The sequence below is a fragment of the Brassica rapa genome, chromosome A09, assembly GCF_000309985.2.
Source record: "Brassica rapa cultivar Chiifu-401-42 chromosome A09, CAAS_Brap_v3.01, whole genome shotgun sequence".
NCBI lineage: Eukaryota > Viridiplantae > Streptophyta > Magnoliopsida > Brassicales > Brassicaceae > Brassica > Brassica rapa.
Genome location: NC_024803.2, coordinates 25,639,823 through 25,656,198, shown reverse-complemented (window position 1 = coordinate 25,656,198; position 16,376 = coordinate 25,639,823). Strand labels below are relative to the sequence as shown.

Below are 16,376 nucleotides of genomic sequence, written 5' to 3'. Positions count from 1 at the left end.
TTGAGACAAAAAAATATATATATATGGAGAGGTTACAACTTAGAAGAGCGCTTGGCATAATGTATAGTCATATTATATTATTCGCATTATTACTGTCATTTTCATTAAATCTGTTTGATGATCTTTTGTTTAGCTAAAATAGTAAGAGTGAATTAATCTATTGACAATTTATTTCTAAGGAAGAAAACTGATTAATCATCCTCTCTCAAATCTTTTGGAGTTATGATGATCCAATGAAAACAATATGATTCTCAAATGCTCTTGTGGGAGATAATGGATGTTTTTCTATTATTATTATTAAACTTTCATCTATGATTGTCCTATTATTTGCTGTCCCTTTTTCACTTCTCAAGAACCTTTCTTTCTTGGGAAAAAGTTTTATGTTTTTATGATAAATCTGATCCAAAGATTTTGTTTTTATTACCTGGGTTTTGTTGTTTTCTCCCGTCCCATGTGTCTGGCTTCTTCCCAATAGCTTCAAACATTGACCAAGTTTGTTCCTTTGTTCTCTCTCTCCCTCGTTTTCAACGACGACTCTGACTTTCCAAGATTATCTCTGATCGAAATCTCCACAAGAAGAACTCTGATCTCCAATCTCTTACAGGGTATTAATTATATTCCTCTCATTTGATCCTGAATCTGAACTTTTGATCTAATAATTGCTTTCTCTTTCTCTCTCGAGAAAGATGGGTTCTTTCAAAGGTCATGCTCTGCCAGGTACGTTGTTCTTTGTGGTTGGAGTATGGCACATATGGAGCTCTGTGGTTCGCTTCGTATCCAACCCCAACTCATTTCGTGTTCGAGTTTGGCACCCTGTCCCTGGTTTCAACGGTAGGATCAAGTACTTGGAGCTTTACGTTGTCACCATTGGCTCACTCATTGACTTGTGCATCGAGTTCTTCTACTCCACTCATCTCCACTTCTTTGTCAATGGTGTCTTGAACCCTTCCCACATGAACGACTTCGAGCACTCTGGGATGCTTCTCATGTTCTTCATCCTCGGTTTTATCGCTTTGCTCTCCGAGAAAACCAGGTACTAGTCATAGGTTTGTTGGATCATCAAGATTGGTATAGAGCTTTGAAGTTAGGTTGGATCTTTAGTGACACTCTTATAACTTTATTTTTGATGAATGGATGTAGTAGATTCACAGTGATGCCTTTTTCATGTGCCACTCATAGGTTGCTTCCTCTGCCACAAGAAGCTCTGTGTTTAATAGCTGCAACAGCTTTTACAGCAGAAGGTCTTCTCTTCTTCTTCCACTCCACAAGCCACAAAGGTCTTGAAGGTTATTACCACCTCCTCCTCGTCTTTCTTGTCGGTCTCTGCGTCATCTCCTCGATCGCAGGAGCAATCTGCCCTACAAGCTTCCCAGTAGATCTATGCAATGGCATTGCAATGACTCTTCAAGGCCTCTGGTTTTACCAAACAGCCTTCACTCTCTATGGCCCTATGATGCCTCAAGGGTGCGGTTTAAAAGGAAACTCTGTCGTTTGCAGATCAGTTGATTCTGTAGTCTCTGGAGAGTTTCTGGCTAATTTTCAGCTCTTCTCTTTGGTTCTTGCTGTTCTTGCCTGCGTTGTGGGTTCTTATGTTTTTGCAGCTTCAAGATTTGGAACAAGTAAATGAGATATTTTTGGCAAGTAGAAACTAGGTTTTTTTTGTTACATGTCTCTATCTTATAACAAAATATGTTACAATATGAGTTGTGATAACTCTGAGGAGGCCTTAGAGCTCACCTGACTTACAGAAAAAATAAAGCAAAAATCGAACTTTTATTGTGCAACGGACTGAAAATTGATTTGATGGTAAAATAAAGCAAAAATCGATCCTTTATTAGTGTTTCTTTCACTTCCCCATTACATTAGAGACTCAAAGCAAATAGTTTATAGTAGAGAGCATATAAGTATAACCCCAAAGCTTTAAGTCTTTGACTTCAAACAATGATCCAATCAAAGTTGAAGATTACAGGATAGAAGAGAGCCAGTACTCCGTCGCCTGGTTGCAAGCTCTTTATAGGTACTTGGTCATACCCCGACCTTCCACGCTCACCGTAGTGGCTTGCAACCGCTTCTTCTTTGGTCCTTTTAGCTGCTGGAGCTTCTTGTTCATCTGCAATTTTAACACAAAAAAAAAGCCAGTTCAAGGACGGATTCATAGGAAACGAGCGACAAAGGTTGTTTTGTTCACAAAAAGCGACTCAGCCAAGCGTGTGCATGAGCAAGGAGCTTGAGCCTAAATGTTTAAGGTGGTATTCTTGATGGTGTTTTGTCGGATCAGTGAGAACATAACTAATGGTAAGAGTGTTCTTCTACCTTCACTCGACGCTGGTCCTGAGAAACCTGCTTAGCACGGGCTCTGACCTCATCTGGGTCAATCTTGGACTGAGGACGAATCAGAAAGTCCATTGGAGTTGCTTCTGGTCTCATGGTCATGTTCCTGGACGAGTCTCCCCTCGAACTCTGACCCGAAGTCAGACCAGATTTTCGTTGCCTGCCACATTTTATCAACAAAACTCAGTATACGAGATGCAAATATCCAGATTCTAAGAGGTTCTTCCATACCGAATATCTAAGTCAAAGTCACCATCTCTTGACTCCATTGTCGAAGCTTTGTTGACAGGTCTATGTCAAACCGAGTAGAACAAGAAGAGAAACAATGCGTCAGTATATGAATCATGAATGAAGTCGAAAAAATAAAAGGTTTGAGATTTACTTCTTCACTGGTGGCCTTCTATAGGGAGCCCTATCTTCATCAAGATTTCTCATGTCTTCAAACCTTGTGCTCTTGTTGAAAATTGGACGAGACTACAACATCAAGCACACAACAGTAAGCAAATGAGGTAGAATTTGATTCAACCTTGGTTTTAAATGGCGACCGCTATGACCGCCATGGCGCTTGGCGAGGTCTAGCGATGTCTTTATCGCTTCAAGACCCCAAGGCCATGCGAGGTGTCCAAAGCGGTCGCTATTGTCGCTATACTCGTAGCTTCTAAGGCGTGCAAAGCGACGCTTCAAAGATTCTTCTCAAACCAACTTGGTTTGTTGAGAGTTAGATCACTAAACCAACCTAGGTTTAATAGAGTAGGTGTGCCGTCTAGTAGAATCTATCACCAACCCTTAAGTCAAGTTAAAATCCTAATTCAAACTACTATAAAAGAGTTAAACAACCCTATAATTTATCAGATCTTTCTCTACTGTTCTCTCTGTTCACGGGTTTAGCTTTTCTTTGCTTTTACGGTTAGTTCTTATATTCTAACTTCTCTTTTCAATCATAAGTTTTGCTGCAAAACTCCCTTATGTCTCAACTCATTACACTATCAATATCTTTACCTAACTTAGAGTTAAGGATAGAAAATTATCACGGTCTATCTATGCTTATGTTTTTCAATACGGTTTTTTAGTTTCATACACAAAGCGAGCGCTTTGTGTCACCATGGCGCATGGCGAGAGGCGAGACACTCATTGCCTCACCTCGCCATGCGCTATTTAAAACCCAGGATTCAACAGATTGGAGCAGTCGAGAAAGCTGTTTACCCATTTATCAACCAAATCCTTAGCAAGTCTTCTGTTTGATGTAGTTTCCTCATCAGACTTTGATAAGAACATAATGACCTACCAGCGCCAGAAGAACAAATATAAGTACCAACTCGTCAATATGCAATCAAGTGGTGTATCCTAACCTTTCCAAGCCCACTCTTTTTCAATTGTTCCCTCCGATCATACTGCTCCAGGTCAATTGGAAACTGCAAGACATAATCAGGAATAGATAAAGAAGCTTAGATTTAGTGAATCAGGCAAATATATCTACAGAATAAACAGGAACGCATACATCAGTGAGAATCCTCAGAATAGCTGCACGAATGTTTATACTTGGCAAGCTTCCATCAGGAAGAGGCTCAAGCCAATTCTTCAGCAGAGTTAGAACTCCATGGTCCAAGAATTCTGTTTGAAGCTGCTTCCTGGAAAAAAGATGAAACATGCAGTATTACAAAATAGATTGTCGATAAGAAACTGTTTGGGATAATAATAATAATAACTTGGTAACTTACTTTCCAAGAACATTGGTAAGAAGGGAAAGTTTCTTAAGCTTGTTGATAGCAGGCTTCCCCTGTCTATTAAGTTCAGCATCTTCCTCAGCAGTGACCTCAAGCTCAGCCATCACATTCTCAACCAAGAGAGCGATTTCCGCAGGATTCCTTTCAGCCTTTTTCTTTTTCTTTCCCATCTTGAAAAGGTTATTAACCTCATCATCATCCTCACCCTCCTCTGCCTGAATCGTTCATAACTAAAAGCATTACATATCATCAAACAAAAGCTAGATTCAGAGATAGAAAATGAATGACACCTGTCATACCTGAGGATAATGAGTTGGAGAGCGGTCTCCCCCATCACCTCCATACCTCTCAGAAGGATCCACACCAGTATCATCGATGAAATTGTCGTCATCCATAGTCCTAACACCTTCTTCATCATTCTATAACAGAAGAAAAACGTTTTAAAACAACAACAAAATCTGCAAACGTAATCTCAGAAGATTAACCAAAGTGGTGCACCTCAGGGTTACGTGCAATAGATTTCCACATCTCATCAATCTCTTCAGACTTCCTCTCACCGCGGCTTGGGAGTTTATACCTCTTCTCCTTCCCACTGCCACTACTAGTCCTCTCTTTCTCCTTCTTCCTCTTCCTACCAACCTTATCATCATACTCTGTACCACCTCCTCTTCCTTCCATGTACTCATCAAACGCCGCATCCTCCACATCCTCGTCAACCAACTCAGGAACATCGATAGACTGTCTATCACTAGACGCTTTCTTCACCAAGCGTTTCCTGGGTTTGACTTTATCGTTGTCGTAAAGAGGCGTTTGCGAACCTTGGCCATCCCAGTCTCCCATATCATCGGCTAAGTTGTCTTCAAAGTCCTCACGATCGTCTCCGAAGTCATCATCCAAGTCCACCAACGGCTCCCCATCCACATCACGGTACCTGAAACGACAACACCGAAATTCAATTGAACGATTACGCACAATCGAATACGGAACAAAAACAAAATCGAAGCTTTCGTCTACCCATGAAACGAATTCACTTTTTTTTGTAATCAAAAGAAGATATAGATTTGGAAAAATCAAAGCTGGATCTCGGTAACCCTAGGCAAAGGAGGAAGGGTTTGTGAATTTCTTCTGCACAGCATAGTTAAATTCAAAACTGAAGAAGAAAAGGAGAAGATCTTACGGATCATCCTCGAAACCCATCTCTGCTTCGTTTCCAGAAAACGATTCAACGGAGATAATCTCGAATACTGCTAGTTGTCGAGGAGAGGAAAGAAGAAAGGAATAGAGAGAATCGGTTCCTAATGGGAATATTCAACGGTCTCGATTGAGGGAAGATTAACAGTTTTGATCTTGCCACGTCATCGAAACTCGGAGTATGCATTCAGCTATGGACTTGGTGGGCTTGTTGTAAGAAAGTTAACATTTTAGTCAAAAGCCTCAAAAACGTTTAGATGTGCTCACAAACTATCTGGCAGTAAAAACTAAACTGAACCTGACCCAAAATATTTTTTTTTTTTTAAAAACTAAAATTGGTAAAATATTTGAGTAGATCTAAAATTTTATCATTCAAAGCACCAAAATCAAACCCCATCCGAATCAAATATATGAGTATCTGAAGATACTTAAATCACAATTGTATATTTAAATATATTAATTATTTTGAAATATAATATCTATAAATGTCAAAAATACTCAAAAATATTTGGAATTTTTCTAAATACTTGAATATATCAAAAAGTAAATATCCCAAAATAATCAAAACTTACTCAATGGAAATATGTTAATACATATTGATTATTCATCCAAACTTAACTAATTTTATATTAATTTTAAGTATTTATTAGTATATTATTCAAGTATATATGTTGTAGATTTTTTAACTGTTAGACCAACTTAGGGTAAAAAAAAGAAGAAAATTACATATAAAATGAGGACAAGGACGACAAGACTTGAACATATGGAGACTGATGGATAGAAATTAGGATTTTATTTACTCTCTACTCTTTTTCGACGATTTGTACTTTTCCAGCTAAACTTCGACGAAAGGGCCAACTTATTTCTCTTTCTGTTCATACACACATTGTAGCACCACTCTCTTCTGATCAAAATGCTTTTGAAATAACCCACAGTCGAATTTTGTTCCTCTTACCATATGACCAAACTAAAACTAAACATTTCTTGCAAAGAAAGCAGCCATAGTTTTTTTTTTTGTAAAAACATTCTTAATATGTCAAATAGTGATTCGAAAACATTCTAGGAGAAAATCCATCAAGCCTCTATACATTAGTTCCATACATCCATCACACACAAAGCCATACTTTCAAGAAGGCCTAACAAAGAATCCACTAAGAGGTTTCATAAGCCAAAAAACAAAGCATGTAACAAACCTTTTTCATCGTTCACTTGATTGTCTATTATGAAATTGGAAGCTTAACATTTTATGACGAAAATAAGATCTAAGATTGAATCTTAAACAATACCCACCAAGCCGATAAATATTTACGGAAATTCCCAGATCATATCCTCAACTCATATGACAATTGCAGATGCGCGGTCTTTCACACTTTCCTACAACAATACACAAAAACAAAACAAATGGACAACACTTACTGCAACGAAATCCAATAACGAAGATCAAAGCCTAAACGAAAAAAAACACATTTTTTAGATTAATTTTTTTCGAAAATCAGCTAAAGTGCTAAAAAAATTGGTCTAGACCCGTCTAATCATTACTCAGAGCCGGACCTGAATATTTTGGGTCCTTGAGCTTAAAAAAATTTGGCCATAAAAACTATTATTTTATGGAAAAATATTTAAAATCCTTTATTTGAAATTTGAACTCGCACCTCTAGAGTACTAATGAGAACAATTTTTTTTGACTCAACTTCAAATTTATATCATCCAAAAGAGTAGTACATGATTTTCAACCACATGTGATTCAACCACACTTACATACAAAGTGATCTAGTATCACCTATGAACACATAGATGGATCATACACTACCCGATCTTCTACTTTGATGTAATTCTACCCAGTGAGACAAACATTTCCTACGACTCAGAAAAGACTGCCTCTCAAACCACCTAAATTCAACTACAGAAAGTGAATAACACTAACACCCGAAACTCAATATTTCTACTCAAGATTAAACATTTTAACACGAGCATTAATCGCCATATGATAAGAGCTCAGCTTTCGTACCAATGCTTCTTCACCGAGCGGTGCAATCCCAACTTGACCAAGCATCATCAAGCTTTAATGCCTCATGTGAGATCCATGGCCCGGACCTCCAAAATTTCTTTTGTTTTAAAAGGAGAAAGCCCGTTAGACTGCAGCCCATTAGGATAAAACCTAGGGTTCTATCATTCTTTCTTATGAAAGGAGGTGCATCCTTGTTCTTTTCTCCATCAGAGAAAATCTAATGAAGCTCTACAGAGATCCCGAACCGTCAAGCTGTCACCATGGAACCCTAGCCGCCGGCCACCACCTCCGACGACCACCACCTGTGCTGGGCATCCTACCCCACCATCTCCGATTTTCTTCTTCATCTACCGTCTTTCGTTGTTGTTCATCAGATCTGAGAAGTAAGCCTTCAATCTCCTTATTCCCCTGCTTCCTCTCCATGATTTATCACTGGGTGTGATAGATTTGGTCTCTAATACCTTTGCACATCCTTGTTGAGCGTGAGAGTATAGATCTCTGGTGGTGATGTAGCAAACCTTCTTCTTCTTCTAGATATGGATCTGTGACGACGAGTAAGGCCAAGGTGAGGACCTGACCGTGAACTCTTATCATATCCAGCAAGCCCTCGAGGGCAGTCCCTTGTTAATAAAGTCCAGGCGTAGTGTAGAACTATTCGTTTGTGTTTCTTGCTTGATGAAACTGTTAGACCTAGTTGTTGGTTGTGTTGATGTGATAAAAGCATATAGATCTGTTAGATGTTAAAGGATAAACCGGTTGTGTGATATGAATTATTGTGATGATAAATTGTCTATGGTGAATGGATGTAACGAGATGTGTACATGAAAACGATGATGAATGTGTATGGTTGTGACACCGAGAACGGGTGTGGACGTTTGGGAATGTGTGGATGGGGAATGTGGCGCGTGGTAGGATCGAGTCATGTTGAGTCTTGGCATAAGTGACTATGAGACCGGAGGACGGACAATGCCTGATTGAGCCAAAGAGGCCGTGACCGGGTAGTCACATAGGAGCTACGGATCGTAGCCCGGTTTGGGTGCCCGTAGGAAATGCAGCAAAGGGGGTTCAGGATGGCTCCCCTGAGGTCGTCCGCTAGGTCCTAGAGATCTAGGTTGCTTGTTGTTGTTGCATGCTAGTCCTTATTAGCTTGTGGCTGTGTTAATTGTTTGTTTGTCCTGATATGAGTTAGTAGGTTCCTAGAATTTACCCTCACTAAGTAATCCCAATTACTCACCCCCCTCTCTTTTGTAGGTACAAACTAGGAGGTCGAGGAGTGAGAGTCTTGTGGTGTCATCTTTGGGGATTTGGTTTTTCTATTAAGTTATTTATGAATTTAAAGACTATTGCTATGTTTTTTTTTTCTGGTTTTTGTTTAAGTCAAGATTATGTAAGACTGTGAGGATTTGGATTGAATGAAGTGTTGTTGTGATTGAGTATGATCCGGAGGGACGGGTTCTTACACCTCACTTCTTAGCCGTAGTGATGGAACTATTCCGTACTGAAAGCGAGCCTCGACCAACCAGCAACGCAACCGGTTCAGCAGATATGGCGTTCCATGGCATGGGTCTGTACCACCGACGAGACAGGGGAGTCATCGCTAGCGCTGGGAAGTAAGATACCACCACATACCGACTACAAAGTTCCTCCCACTGGTTGACAACTCCAACAATTTGAAGCCTTCGTGACGTGCCTTCTCAGTTTGGCTCACCGTTGCTAGGGAGGGGAGATCCACGCCGGAGAAGGCGCCCCACTGAGACACGCGCCGTCGCCGTGGAGGGATCGCTGGAGATCTACAAAAGGGGAAAATCAGATCTGGCGTCACACTCCAGCTCTAAAAGCTGACCTCTTTCTCCACTGCTGCTCCGTAGTCTCGTCGTTCCTCCAAGCCCTCGAAAGAAGTCACCTTTGTCCCTTAAGCTTTCTGGTGAGTCATCAACGACTCAGAACACCACACATATAGACATGGAGAGAATTGGTGGAGAGAGACGCAAAGGAAAAATAAGCTAAGGGGAGAGGATGGCACCTCCGGTACCGGCTAAAGCCGGCCCAGAGTAGAGATTCTTCACCGGCGGATTTTCTTCTCGAAAAAGAGTTTCTAGGGTTTTAGGATTTTTTGTGAATTATGTATAAGATTAGAATTGAGAAACTACTAATGGGGATAGTTACCAACCAAGATGTAGGTGTTTATTGCAACAAAGTTGGCTTCTAAAACTATTTTTGATTCAAAACATGTGCTTGACTAGATTCTAATCAGGCTCCACTCTGTCAATACTCTCATATAATGCGTATGGTTACCGCTTAACGATTTCTGGAATATTTGATATTTGGTATAAATTTAGTATACTTCAATACCTTTACTTTATATTTAGAATAAAGAAAAAGTACAGTATCACTGGAAATGCTAGTTTAAAGGTTGAAGTTGATTCAAACTCTGAAGAATTATTAATATCTATCTTATTAAAGTAGAAGTACCTTTAAGAAATGTTTGGAAACATGGATAGTAGTAAAAAATAAGATAACATTGTTTGTAAACATAGATAGTAGTATATTAAAGAAAAAGAAGCACTGGACTTATGTTATTAAGAAAAATTAGAGGTCTATTATACTATGAGAAACTATATATTTGATCCAATCTAATTAGCTAAAAATATATTTTGTCTAAAATAATAATAAAACAAAATTTAAACTTTATATACATATTTCAAATCAAAATATTAATATAAAATACATTTATATCAAAAATTGATTCAAAAATATACATATATTCAAAATTTTATTTTTACTAAAATATTTTTCAATAATCATTGTTAAAAAATGCTTTAAATATATATAAGAAAAATATAATACAAAGCCCATTGATTCAAACATCAACTTAAATTATAGTTTTATATTTCACATTAAGTTTTAAAAATATAATATATATGATTGTTTATAAGATGATACGTATAAAATACTATTAATTATATAATTAAAAATATGATTAATTATATGATGACACATATATGATATTATAATAGTGACATAAAAAATAAATATATTTAAAAAAAATAATATATAAAATATTATATTATACTTATAAGAAAAACAAAATAATATTTAATATAAAATAATAATATAACACTGTATACTTACAACAAATATATATTTATATAAAATATAAAGTAAACACGATGTGGATGCACGGGTTAAAGTCTAGCACTTTTTTAAAGTTTGTGTATGTGATATCTGAACCCGAAGTCCCCACTAATCCTATGAATTAATTTATTTCGAGCACTATCATGTTAATTTGTTCTGTTAAAATTAAAAATACCTATCTCTTTTACGAGTTACGGGTCTTGTAACACTTTGGCTACACTTGACCATTTTTATGGAAAAAAAAACTAGTATTTTGTATTTACTTATCTGGATGGATGAATTGTTATCGAGTCCTCATAATATTCGTCTATCCATCTTTTTAAACACTCGTCATAAAAAACAGTAGTAAAATGCTATTAAGAGGTTTTACGGGGTTAATGTCATAAATAAGAAAACAATTTGGGCTTTGAATAAATATTCTCCTTGTTTTGTTCCTCCTCTTCCCCATCAGAAACACAACAAAGATCAATCAAATCCTCCCCACTCCAATTTCTGCAAATTCGAAACTCACTGATTTATTTCGCATCTCTGGGTTTCCTCAGATTGCTCCAACATTACCGATCTTCAGGTATTTTTTCTGCCGATTCGATTAGATTCCGAGTTTCAAAAGTGGATTCCTTGTAGCTCTTCTCTTTTAGTATAAGGGATTATTTGAAATTTGTGTTATTAGCTCTTCTCCGCCATTGTTTAACGGAAAGCTAAGTTTTTTTGTTTGAATCCTGAGATAAAAATGTGATCTTTTTAGATCCTGGGTTAGGTCAGTGAATCTGCGTAGGAGCTTTACTGTTCAATGCGTCATTTGGAGATAATAACTGATTGGTGGGTTTGTTATGTTTAAACTTATAAGCAGAGCTCCTTCTGGTCTAGTGTGGTGAATGTGATAATGGGTAGTAGCGAGGTGGACAAATCTGGTGAAGAGAACGAACCCAAGACCCCTCCACCACCTTCTTCTTCTGCTCCTGTTACTTCACAGGTTTGCATTTGCTGTCAATTGATGGATCCTTCCAAAAGTGTTTGTTAGTGTTCATGCTTTGGTGTTTTAAATGTTTCTGTGTTTGTAGGAACCTTCTTCTGATGTGGCTACTCCTGATTGGTCTGGTTTCCAGGTCTAGAAAGAGATTCCTTGTATTGTTTCTTTGCCTGCATTTTGGGTGTTATGTGGCTCATTGTTATGTTTCTTGTTTATCAGGCTTATTCTCCTATGCCGCCTCATGGTTATGTAGCATCTAGTCCCCAACCTCACCCTTATATGTGGGGTGTTCAGGTAAACTTCGAGGGCTTATGTTGATATTTTCATACTTGGGAAGCATTATGTTGGTCACTTGTGTAGGTTTCATCAAGCTAAACATAAGTATTTCGTTAGGCTCTCCAGAACCATTGTGCTGGCTAATGAAAACGTTCTATTGTTTTTTCTTTGTTCTTTTTGAAGCATATGATACCTCCTTATGGAACACCGCCTCATCCATATGTGGCGATGTATCCTCCAGGTGGCATGTACGCTCACCCTTCAATACCTCCGGTACTGCTCCGCTTTTTAGATCTTTTTGTTGTGTGCTCAAGTTAGTGAATGTTTGTGTTATTTCTGTTAACGTTTTGTTTCGGTGCTGCAACAGGGATCTTATCCATATAGTCCCTATGCAATGCCTTCTCCTAATGGAATGGCTGAAGCTTCTGTGAGTTATCCATTTTCTTAATAAGGTTCTGTGTCAATTCAAATGGGATCTTGATCCAGGAATGTCTTTTGGATTCTCAGGGAAATACTGGAAGCGGTGTGGAAGGTGATGGTAAACAAGCTGAGGTGAAGGAGAAGTTACCAATCAAAAGATCAAAAGGAAGCTTGGGAAGTTTGAATATGATTATAGGAAAGAAGAACGAGGCTGGAAAAAACTCAGGAGCATCAGCTAATGGAGCTTGTTCTAAAAGGCATGTCACATCATGATTGTAATGTCATTGTGTTGTATATTTGCTGAAACTGGCAGAGCTTTGTTTGGTTTTTACAGTGCTGAGAGCGGTTCTGATGGTTCAAGTGAAGGAAGTGATGCAAACTCACAAAATGTAAGTTTCTAGCAACCCACTAAATCGTTTCAGTTTGTGAGCATGATGATGTTACTGATTAGCTTTGCAACGTTTGCAGGACTCTGGATCTAGACACAACGGGAAGGATGGTTTGTTAGTCTATCTTTCTTACATAACTCAACTCTTATCATGTGATATAGACCTAAATGTTCAAAGATGGTACCTTCAGGTGAAACAGCTTCAGATTCTGCTCAGGGACCACCTCGCAATGGAAGTAATCAACCGGTGAACCAAATCGTCCCAGTCACGCCAGTGTCGGCTACAGGTGTTCCAGCTCCACCAACAAATCTAAACATGGGAATGGATTACTGGAGCGGTCATGGGACAACAGTTCCTGGAGTTGTAGTAGATGGTTCCCAATCACAAACATGGGTACAGGTGTGTGTAACTTATGTCCCCTTTTACGGTTATTCAAGCGACGTGTTTAATTGCTTTGTGAATTAGGACGAGAGAGAGCTTAAGCGACAGAGACGCAAGGAATCAAATAGGGAGTCTGCTCGTAGATCTAGGCTGCGTAAACAGGTAATACTCAAAACTGCTCTAGCATCAAAGGCCATACATATGAAATGATCAATAGCTTTTTTTTTCTTTATTTGCATGTTCAGGCAGAATGTGATGAGTTAGCGCAACGAGCAGATGTGTTAAATGGAGAAAACGCAAGTCTTAGAGCAGAAATTAACAAGCTTAGAAGCCAATACGAAGAGCTTGTTGCTGAAAATAATGCTCTCAAGGTAAAATTACAGGAAAAAAAAAAAATCTCACCTCTTTTGTGGCAGGTCCGTAATGGATTGAAAGTTCCTCGTTGTTCTTGTAGAATCGATTTTCGACAGTCCGGTCACTAGAAGGTGTAAACTTGGATGGGAAGGAGCAAGAACCGGAGATAAGCACACGTCAGGATGTTGCAGAGACCACTCGTGGTTCCTACAACAACTCAGCCTGACTCGAGAACATCAGCTAACAGTTTCATGTAATTTTAGGAACCAGAGTTTGTTTTATACTGTTTTTGCTTAATGGTGCGTTTTAATTAAGCAGAGGACAAAATAGAGAGCCCAAGAAAAAGAAAAAACAGATGAATCATATTGAGAACACAATGATGTTATCATGTCAGGCCATCATACTCACTGCACTAGTTTGTAACAGCTAAGAGTCTCTCCTCTTTGTCCAATGGCTCTTGACTCGAACTGACCGCCTTATCGGCCTCATTTGAATCCTCTTTTGTCCACACCATTTGTTCTTTTGTAATACTATACTTGTACATGAGTATGATCAGCTTATCAAACATAGCGACAATCAATTTTCCAATAAACCTCATGTTCTTATATGAAAATGGTTGGAGAATGTAAGCACGACACTGCACCACTCAATTTTCCAATAAACCTCATGTTTGTTGCGTCTTTCAAGTGCAATCTCAGCACACAAAACCTTCTTTTTCGAACTAAAAGAACTTGCACACTTATCCCATAAAACATCAATCTTCCCACCATAATTTGCCAACCTAGCTAGCACAACCATATATTGTTGGTAATTTTGGCCGTTCTTCCAGATCCTTCAAAACTTTGTCTATAACCGTATATTGTAGTCCCAACCACACACCTCATAGATGCTTACACCCATGACCCATCATACATTCGATCACATCCCATATACCCAAAAATATAAAGATTTTCTTTGATCACTAATATCTTGATAATATATATATATATATCCCACATATCTCTGCGCTAGGGCTTGGCACATGTTCCCATATCTATGTTCTAGGATCAAAAACATCGATGGCACCCTATTCTCAATGGCCTCCTTCCACTATATATATTTTCCCATCAAGAACACTCACTTCACCGAAACTTCCGGACTATATATCTGCATGCTTGGAGCTTCTGCCATGTGTGACCAACAATCCCTGAAGAATACCCTAGACGTGGGCTTACCATTGATCATTGATGTGTCCGCCAAGCATGTAGATATTAGAACCAATTGTGGTAAACTTTCATAGGAACGGTTGATAAGAAGGATCATTGACATCTGGGACTGAGACCAACAGATTGTCATGTGACATCTTCTCTTGCTTCATAAATAGTCTTAAGCGATTTAGGGTTAGGGCTAGGGTTAAGGACCAGATTTAGTGTCCGGCAGAGCATGAACCAAAATGATTTGTTAAAATCATGTTTATAAGCACACATAGAGACAACTCTAGGTGTGGCCTAAAAGAGTTCGAGTCTGGTAAAGCTCAAGTGAAGCAAAGAGAAAAGAGAGAGTGTAATTTTTTTTGGAGACTAAGACCATCTCCAATGTATTTCTCTATTTTTACTAGTAGAGTTGAGTTTTACTCCAATGTATTTCTCTAAAATACAGATCAAAATATAGAGAAATGTCATTTCTTCCTCTATGAATAGAGAAAAAAAAACAACAATCTCTATTTTAGAGGCAAAAATAGAGATGAGTTTGAGTGATTTTAGCTCTAAATGCTATTATAGAGGTGAAAATAAAGGTGGGTTGGAGATGCTTTCAGAGCAACTCCAATGGTAGCTTTTTACCATAGAGTTCTTAAGTTATATATTATTATATGTATATATAATAATTACTTTCTTCAGTATCATTTTAATTTGACATTTTAAACTTGGCACACAAATTAAAAAAATATTTAAGTTTGTATATTTATTAAATAAAAACATTATCACCAATACATCTAACCACATTTCAACCAATTGAAAAATAGATTGGTATATAAAGTCAATAAATTTAACATTAAAATTATAAAATGACATTTATTTTGAAAACAAAAATTTTTCTCTACTAACTAAAATGAAACGGATAGAGTATTATTTAATTAAGAGCATACTGAAATTCTTGGAAATCCAACCAATAATATGTCAAATGAGATATTATTGGTTGGGTTTTCAAGAATTTTAGTATATTCTTAATTAAATAGTAATTATTATATATACATACATTAATATGTGACTTAAGAACTCCTCGGTAAAAAACTATCATTGGGATTGCTCTTAAGGCCAGGGTAAAAAAATCTCAAGATTCGGACCAAACAATTCAACAATAACTCATCTCGGAGATATGGCAGATTAACTAGTGACGACTACTCTTTGCAGTTTGTGGCGGTTTGAATCTTAGCATATTAGGACATCTCCAATTTATACTCCAAACATCATTTTGAAGTAAAATATGATCCAATCACACTCCATTCTCAACTCCAAAATGAGATAATAGCTAGGGTTACTCTTACCAATACTCATTTTGGAGTTGAATTTTTTTTATTTATAGAATAGTCTTTAAATCATGAATATTTTTATTTTATACATTTTTCATCATTTATATTTAATACTTTAATATTTAAAAACAATACAATAACATGAAAATATGATTCCCATAAGAGAATATTTAATAATTTAAAATAATGATGCATAAACTAATAAAAATACCAAAACTAAACATAAAAACACAAAATAAATAAAATAAGTGATTTAATAATCCGGTAACTCATTTCTGGAACCGCTTAGACCTGCAAAGCATTGCCCAAACAATACAAATGACCAATCTTAAAAATTTTCTTGCTCCATTAAGGAAAGTCAAAGATAAAAAAACTAATTATTAATTATAAAATGGACTAGTTGACCATTTGTGGAAAAATATACTAATTTCATTATAGAACCAAAATATGCTATCTTACATAGATTTATGATTACTGTATTTTTTTTAATAATAATTGTGTAATTTAAATAGATTATAGTTATATGAAAGTTTTCTAAACATAAAATAGTTGGGGTTAATTTGTAGTTTTTTATAAGTAGAAGGTATTACCAAATTATTAATTAAATAAAATTGGAATTATTTTTAAATATTCATTTTTGGAGTAAAAAATGGAGGAATACATTGGAGTAAAATCCAATTTCATTTTG

The 16,376-nt window shown here is 37.1% G+C and overlaps 3 protein-coding genes across 4 annotated transcripts; 2 read left to right on the top strand and 1 right to left on the bottom strand.

Moving 5' to 3' along the window:
* The first annotated feature begins 165 nt into the window (after window positions 1-165).
* Window positions 166-1,667, top strand: LOC103840185 (transmembrane protein 45B). The gene is made up of 3 exons (XM_018654843.2): window positions 166-605; window positions 687-1,033; window positions 1,180-1,667. The coding sequence occupies exons 2-3, from the start codon at window positions 687-689 to the stop codon at window positions 1,625-1,627; spliced, it is 795 nt and encodes a 264-aa protein (XP_018510359.1). The 5' UTR covers window positions 166-605; the 3' UTR covers window positions 1,628-1,667.
* Window positions 1,668-1,795: 128 nt separating this feature from the next.
* On the bottom strand, window positions 1,796-5,386 carry LOC103840186 (protein IWS1 homolog 1). Its single transcript, XM_009116665.3, has 11 exons — window positions 5,233-5,386; window positions 4,554-4,986; window positions 4,355-4,474; window positions 4,050-4,270; window positions 3,830-3,959; window positions 3,681-3,743; window positions 3,535-3,612; window positions 2,714-2,805; window positions 2,563-2,622; window positions 2,314-2,491; window positions 1,796-2,110 (listed from the first exon to the last, which is right to left on the bottom strand). The coding sequence occupies exons 1-11, from the start codon at window positions 5,250-5,252 to the stop codon at window positions 2,012-2,014; spliced, it is 1,494 nt and encodes a 497-aa protein (XP_009114913.1). The 5' UTR covers window positions 5,253-5,386; the 3' UTR covers window positions 1,796-2,011.
* A 5,323-nt stretch (window positions 5,387-10,709) lies between these two features.
* Window positions 10,710-13,744, top strand: LOC103840183 (bZIP transcription factor 68). Of its 2 annotated transcripts, none has more exons than XM_009116663.3 (13): window positions 10,710-10,957; window positions 11,240-11,362; window positions 11,451-11,495; window positions 11,579-11,653; window positions 11,819-11,908; window positions 12,003-12,062; window positions 12,143-12,312; window positions 12,390-12,444; window positions 12,524-12,554; window positions 12,635-12,843; window positions 12,910-12,987; window positions 13,071-13,196; window positions 13,280-13,744. In XM_009116663.3, exons 2-13 carry the CDS (start codon window positions 11,273-11,275, stop codon window positions 13,403-13,405), a joined length of 1,155 nt encoding a protein of 384 aa, XP_009114911.1. In that variant the 5' UTR covers window positions 10,710-10,957; window positions 11,240-11,272; the 3' UTR covers window positions 13,406-13,744. The 2 variants fall into 2 exon arrangements, with proteins under 2 accessions (XP_009114911.1, XP_033135022.1); XM_033279131.1 differs by having other exon boundaries at window positions 10,828-10,957; window positions 11,228-11,362.
* The last annotated feature ends 2,632 nt before the right edge of the window (window positions 13,745-16,376 follow it).

Excerpts from the sequence above, each read along its gene's own strand:
- LOC103840185 (XM_018654843.2), top strand. The coding sequence starts at position 687 with ATGGGTTCTTTCAAAGGTCATGCTCTGCCAGGTACGTTGTTCTTTGTG. Across the intron at positions 1,034-1,179 it reads TTGCTCTCCGAGAAAACCAG|GTTGCTTCCTCTGCCACAAG; the intron begins GTACTAGTCATA and ends TGCCACTCATAG.
- LOC103840186 (XM_009116665.3), bottom strand. The coding sequence starts at position 5,252 with ATGGGTTTCGAGGATGATCC. Across the intron at positions 4,475-4,553 it reads CTATTGCACGTAACCCTGAG|AATGATGAAGAAGGTGTTAG; the intron begins GTGCACCACTTT and ends CTTCTGTTATAG. Across the intron at positions 2,492-2,562 it reads GACTTTGACTTAGATATTCG|GCAACGAAAATCTGGTCTGA; the intron begins GTATGGAAGAAC and ends AAAATGTGGCAG.
- LOC103840183 (XM_009116663.3), top strand. The coding sequence starts at position 11,273 with ATGGGTAGTAGCGAGGTGGACAAATCTGGTGAAGAGAACGAACCCAAG. Across the intron at positions 12,063-12,142 it reads ATGGAATGGCTGAAGCTTCT|GGAAATACTGGAAGCGGTGT; the intron begins GTGAGTTATCCA and ends TTGGATTCTCAG. Across the intron at positions 12,445-12,523 it reads GTGATGCAAACTCACAAAAT|GACTCTGGATCTAGACACAA; the intron begins GTAAGTTTCTAG and ends CAACGTTTGCAG.